Genomic DNA, 5,280 nt, shown 5'->3' on the forward strand with positions numbered 1-5,280 from the left:
AGAAGACGCTTTATCCTACTATTTTCACACTAATCTTATCACCGATAGTTCACGAACACTTCTAGATATTTCTCAAATTCTAGTCGTATGTTAAACTTGTGATATCTGTTGATTATTGTGACTTCACGCGGGTACGTCTCACCAAGCAAGATGGCTACTACGAGAGAGAGAGAGAGAGAGAGAGAGAGAGAGAGAGAGAGAGAGAGAGAGAGGGGGGGGGGGGGTAAACATTATTTTCATGCCGGTTTTGAATAAAAATCATGGAGAAAATTATATGAATTCTTTTCTCTCTTTATTTAAAAATTATGTAAACATCTAGGAACAATGACATATCTTAATAATAAATATTAACAGGATAAAACGTTCAGTAACGACAGTATAATTTATATAATAAAAAAACTCTTTAACATTATTTGCACTAAGCATAAAAAAACACTAGATTTCTTCAGGAGCTTTTTGTTTCTTGACCTGTTCGCCATATTTCTTGTCAACTTCTCTCTTAAAATCCTGTTCGAAAAAAAAGAGAATATTAATACTAAACCCTGAGATGTCTGTAGGATTGATTTTAATATTCCATCTTGAGATATCCATAGAATTGATTTTAATATTCCTGAGATATCTCTAGAATTGATTTTAATATTCTATCTCGAGGTATCCGTAGAATTGACTTTGATATTCCATTTAGAAATATTAGTAGAATAAATATTCGCAGACATCTCATAACGACCGCGTAGTGTTCAAAAGTCTATATATTTCTTATTCCATTTATCATTTGAACAAGTACGAACAAGGTTTAAGTGACGATTCCCTTTAGAAAGATTTATAGATGTTCATAGACGTCTAACGATGCCTGCGTACTGTCAAAAAAAAAAAAAAAAAAATAACAATAATTTCCTCAACTGTTTAAGCTTCGCATCACAAAGAAAAACTGTTTATAAAGATATTAAAAAGGAATCAGATCGGATATTGAATTTTGAGGGCCCTCCTATCTGGTTCTACGGCACCTCGTTTAACAATAAAGACTCGGCTATAGTCGGTATCATTACGTTTGATCTGTACGAAAGCGATCTTAATGTGTGAGAATGAGTGTATTGATGATAAATTATCAGTGATTATTTGAATAGCTTAGCTTTTCTACATAAAAAGTAAACAAACCATCTAACGAAAATGATTAACTTCTTTGAATACGTTTTTATAAAAGAGGATTATGTCAAAATCGAAATTGTAGCATTTGGTTCCAGTCACTCAATTTAAATTTAAATTATACATAATTGTCTATGCAAGAACTTATATATGTGAACAAAATTTTTATATACATATATTTATTGATATTTTTATATGAAATTTATTTAAAATTAAATTTTTTCTATTTAATTTATTTCGGTGTCAATTACCTAGATGTTGTAACGCCAGGTTTAATAGACACAACCAATCAATCAGTCACTCAATTTCAAACGTAGCGAATCAAGCGAGACCCGAGGAGATTGTTACTGACCTGATACAAATTAAAATTACGATTAATCTGGCCCCACAATTCTCTCGCCCTCCTATCCTGGAAGCCTCGGTGGCAGAGGAAGGCATCGTTTAGAACCCTCCAACTGAAGCCTGCAACGTGCATCTCGTAAATCTGTTGTAAAGGAAACGAAGCATCGTTAACAGGAGTCACCAAATTACTAATATTTTTTTTTATTGCAAGTGTAAGCACTGGCTCACGATGCAGATTCAAGTTAGCAACATGATCATGAGGTGCAGTTTAGCTCAGTGGATGCAAAGTCAAACCCAAACTCACCTGGCTACTCCTGGTGCAACCATACCCAACAAAACGTTCATCGAAAGGCGGGACGGGAGCCCTTGCCACGTACACAGGTTCCCAAAAGTTTTGCCACGTCGTGACGTCATACAACACTCTGAGGGTCCCGTTCGCCTCCCGCATCAAGGAGTCCTGCAGGGCCTCCTGCTGCTGCTGCTGCTGCTGCTTCCTGTCCTTTTTCCCTTTCAGCTCCTTCCCAGCGGTGGGGCGTTCCCACAGCTTCAGCTGGGAGTTGGCTTGGTTGGGCTTGAATATCTTGACGTGGAAGCGCCTGGCCAGCTTGTTTTTTTTCAAGAACAACAGAAGTTCAGACTTGTCTACCGGATTGTGTGGCGCTTCTGTGCTGATCTCGTAGGCTGGGATGATGAAGGCGCACTTCCTGCACCGCCTCGCGTCCGGGCGATCGAGGAACGACTTGAGATGCACGTCGATGCCACCAGCCACCAAAACCATATCGACGTCTGGCGTGAAGACGTAGTCGGTCTTACAGTTGTCCCTGGCGATGTTCCTCAACAAATTCTGCGGGTAGAGGAACTGGCCCGCCGGCTGTCTACTCTGCAGAGTGCCGTTCATCTCCGACAGGAGGTATTCGTTGTACATCTCCAGCTGATCGCAGCCATGCGCCAAAAGCTTGGGGTTGTCGAGGGGCATCGCTTTCGGGGGGAACTCCGCTGGGTAAGTGACGTGGAAGGACACCCGCCTCCTGACGTCCTCGCTGCAGCTTAGCAAAACCTCGATCATTTTCATGGCCACGTAAAAATCGGAGTCGGGGACGTACACAGCCACGGACATGGGGCCACTCCACGTCTTGATGTGCTCCCCGACCCAGAAGAGGAGGTCGGCAGAGGCCTGCGTGGACAGACACACGGGCCACGACGAGATGAGGTCTTCCCAGTCGTCCCCTCGGAGGGCGAACGTGTGGGTTTCGTGCGCAGGCATCGTCCTCGAGTCGTTTTTCAAGGTTTCCATGTTTTGCTGTGGAGGGAGAGAGAGAGAGAGAGTTAAACGATGCATACTGATGCCCTCTCATGCACTATGAGTAATGAATACAATTATTATTATTATTATTATTATTATTATTATTATTATTATTATTATTATTATTATTATCACTCAAAAGATGACTATTTATGTGGAACAAGCCCACCACAGACGGCCACTGCCCTAGAATTCAAGCTCCTAAAGAATATGGCGTTCATTGGAAAGAAATACCCAGGAAGTAAAGGGAAATGCTAAAAGAAGAGACCACTCATTCCAAAAGGAAAAATAAATTAACAAATTAATAATTGAACAGATAAAAAATATAATTAGGTTATGTACTGCAACGTCGTTTGAACTTTTCAGGTTCAATCGCACGACATCCTCAAGGAGACTGTTTTCATGGAACTGGACTAAACACATTTACAATCAAAAGGACACAAGGACACTAAGGAAAAAAAAACTTCTGCGTAATTCTCCTTCAACATTCACATATACATTTCCATGTCTTCTTCCTCATCCTTCCTTCCAACCCTTCTGAAATACACTCAACTTTCCACCAACCATCTGGTATATATCCATTTTTTTTCTGCATCGCCAAAACCGTAACAAAACCCGATGTAATTATTTCTCTATCTGGGTTAAATTTTCTACATTTGTAAATCCTCATCATTTCTCAATCTTCCTGTAATATAATCTGTAAATAGTGTTTGTCAATCTTTCTGTAATATATTTATATATATAGTTTGTGTGTGTGAGGGAGATAAAAAAATCTTTTCTCAAGTCCAATCCTATTTATTTCGGAAGTACCTCCACGAGCCATCACGTCACCAGACAAGAGTCATCTCCTCCCAGAAGCTCACATAAACCCCAGGAAGTCTTAAGACACGACACGGCCCATGGCTAGACACGCGAGGACCCCCAAATACATCCCATTCCTCTTTAATCAGAGGAAAGTGGGTCTGGACGTAAAAGGTTCTTCGTTTTCTCGTCCCTCATTTAGCAAGGGACAGGGGCATCGCTCCTACTTCAGAGAGAGAGAGAGAGAGAGAGAGAGAGAGAGAGAGAGAGAGAGATTCTTCGTCTTCTCATTTAACAAGGGACACAGGCATCGCTCGTTCTCTTGAGAGAGAGAGAGAGAGAGAGAGAGAGAGAGAGAGAGAGAGAGAGAGAGAGAGAGAGTAAACAGTTCCAGATTTGAGAGTGAATGGTTCCATACACTTGTGCGGGAACAGTTCCACAGACTTTTGATATAACTGGATAGTTCCACAACGTTGTGTAAACAGTATAGTTCTAAAAGCATTGTTTTTTTAGAACGGTTCCACCCTTTTGTGACACTTGTTCCACAAACTTATGACATAACTGTTCCACATTCTTGTGAAAACAGGACAGTTCCTCAATCGTATGACAGAACAGTTCCACACTATCGTGAAAACAATACAGTTTCACACTTATGATGGAACAATTCCAAGCCTTCGTGACGTAGCTGTTCCACAATTATAGTAATAAAGATACGAGGAACACTTGTTACAATTCATTTTGCGTCTTGTTATATATAAAATATAAACTACTTTGCGGGACTTTCTTAATCATGCGTCGTCAAGTCAAAAACCATATTCGCTGCTGCAACGTCACTCTGTATATATCAATCAATCATTCAAGCTGGCTCTGAAGGCTAAATTTGAACGGTAAAATGTAAAAAAAAAAAAAAAAAAAAAAAAAAAAGTTCGCGTCAGAATTATGCATTCAACGGCACTTCACCAAACGAATTCGTGAAGGATATGGCACGCACCTAGTCATAACACCTTTCATTCACCGGAGAGTTACAGTATAATACTCACAAACATATAACTTGTTTATTAGAGGTTCAGACTCATTTTTGGAACCACTCCCTCTACAAGAGAAGAAACCCACCCCACCTCCCCCCCAAAAAATTCCCACAATTCCAACATTTTTATCTTTCTTCCCATTTTTGGACCACTCCATCTACAAGGGAAGAACGCTCCCCCCGCCAACCAAAAAAAAAAAAAAAAAAAAAAAAAAGCTCCCATAATTCCAACAATTTTATCTTTCTTCCCATTTTTGGAACCACTTCATCTACAAGGGAAGAACCAAACCCTCGCCCCCCAAAAGAAACAACCCCCAACAATTCCAACATTTTTATCTTTCTTTCTTTGGAACATGTCAAGTGCTTACCGGCGAATCTCGAAGTGCCCCACGGAGAAGGGCGAAATTTTCTTGAACCATCAGCTTGTTTGGCGACTCGTTTGGTGCGTAGTACGGCTGCTGCTGACGATGATGCCCAAGCAGCCTGGGATGACCTTGTAGGTTTTGATTATGTTGTTGTTGTTGTTGTTCCTGTTTGTTGGTGAAAACGTATCCCAGATTCACAAACATCACGAGCAGGTTGATCAAGACGAGCAGCACCCATACCGTGGTCATCTGCAACGACGAGAACACATGAGAGGGGATCAAGTCTCCTTGATGAGTTG

General features: G+C 40.7%; 1 protein-coding gene across 2 annotated transcripts in view; it reads right to left on the minus strand.

Moving 5' to 3' along the window:
* Window positions 1–265: 265 nt before the first annotated feature.
* The window catches only part of LOC135223851 (beta-1,4-glucuronyltransferase 1-like), a 358,962-nt gene continuing 353,947 nt past the window's right edge, over window positions 266–5,280 (minus strand). For both annotated transcript variants that reach the window (XM_064262740.1, XM_064262739.1), the window contains 4 exons: window positions 4,985–5,230; window positions 1,790–2,785; window positions 1,496–1,627; window positions 266–507 (listed from right to left, as the gene is read on the minus strand). In XM_064262740.1, the coding sequence (XP_064118810.1) occupies window positions 436–507; window positions 1,496–1,627; window positions 1,790–2,785; window positions 4,985–5,230 (1,446 nt within the window). In that variant the 3' untranslated portion in view covers window positions 266–435. The remainder of the gene's footprint in view (window positions 508–1,495; window positions 1,628–1,789; window positions 2,786–4,984; window positions 5,231–5,280) is intronic.

The sequence above is a fragment of the Macrobrachium nipponense genome, chromosome 10 (assembly GCF_015104395.2).
Source record: "Macrobrachium nipponense isolate FS-2020 chromosome 10, ASM1510439v2, whole genome shotgun sequence".
In the NCBI taxonomy this organism is placed as follows: domain Eukaryota; kingdom Metazoa; phylum Arthropoda; class Malacostraca; order Decapoda; family Palaemonidae; genus Macrobrachium; species Macrobrachium nipponense.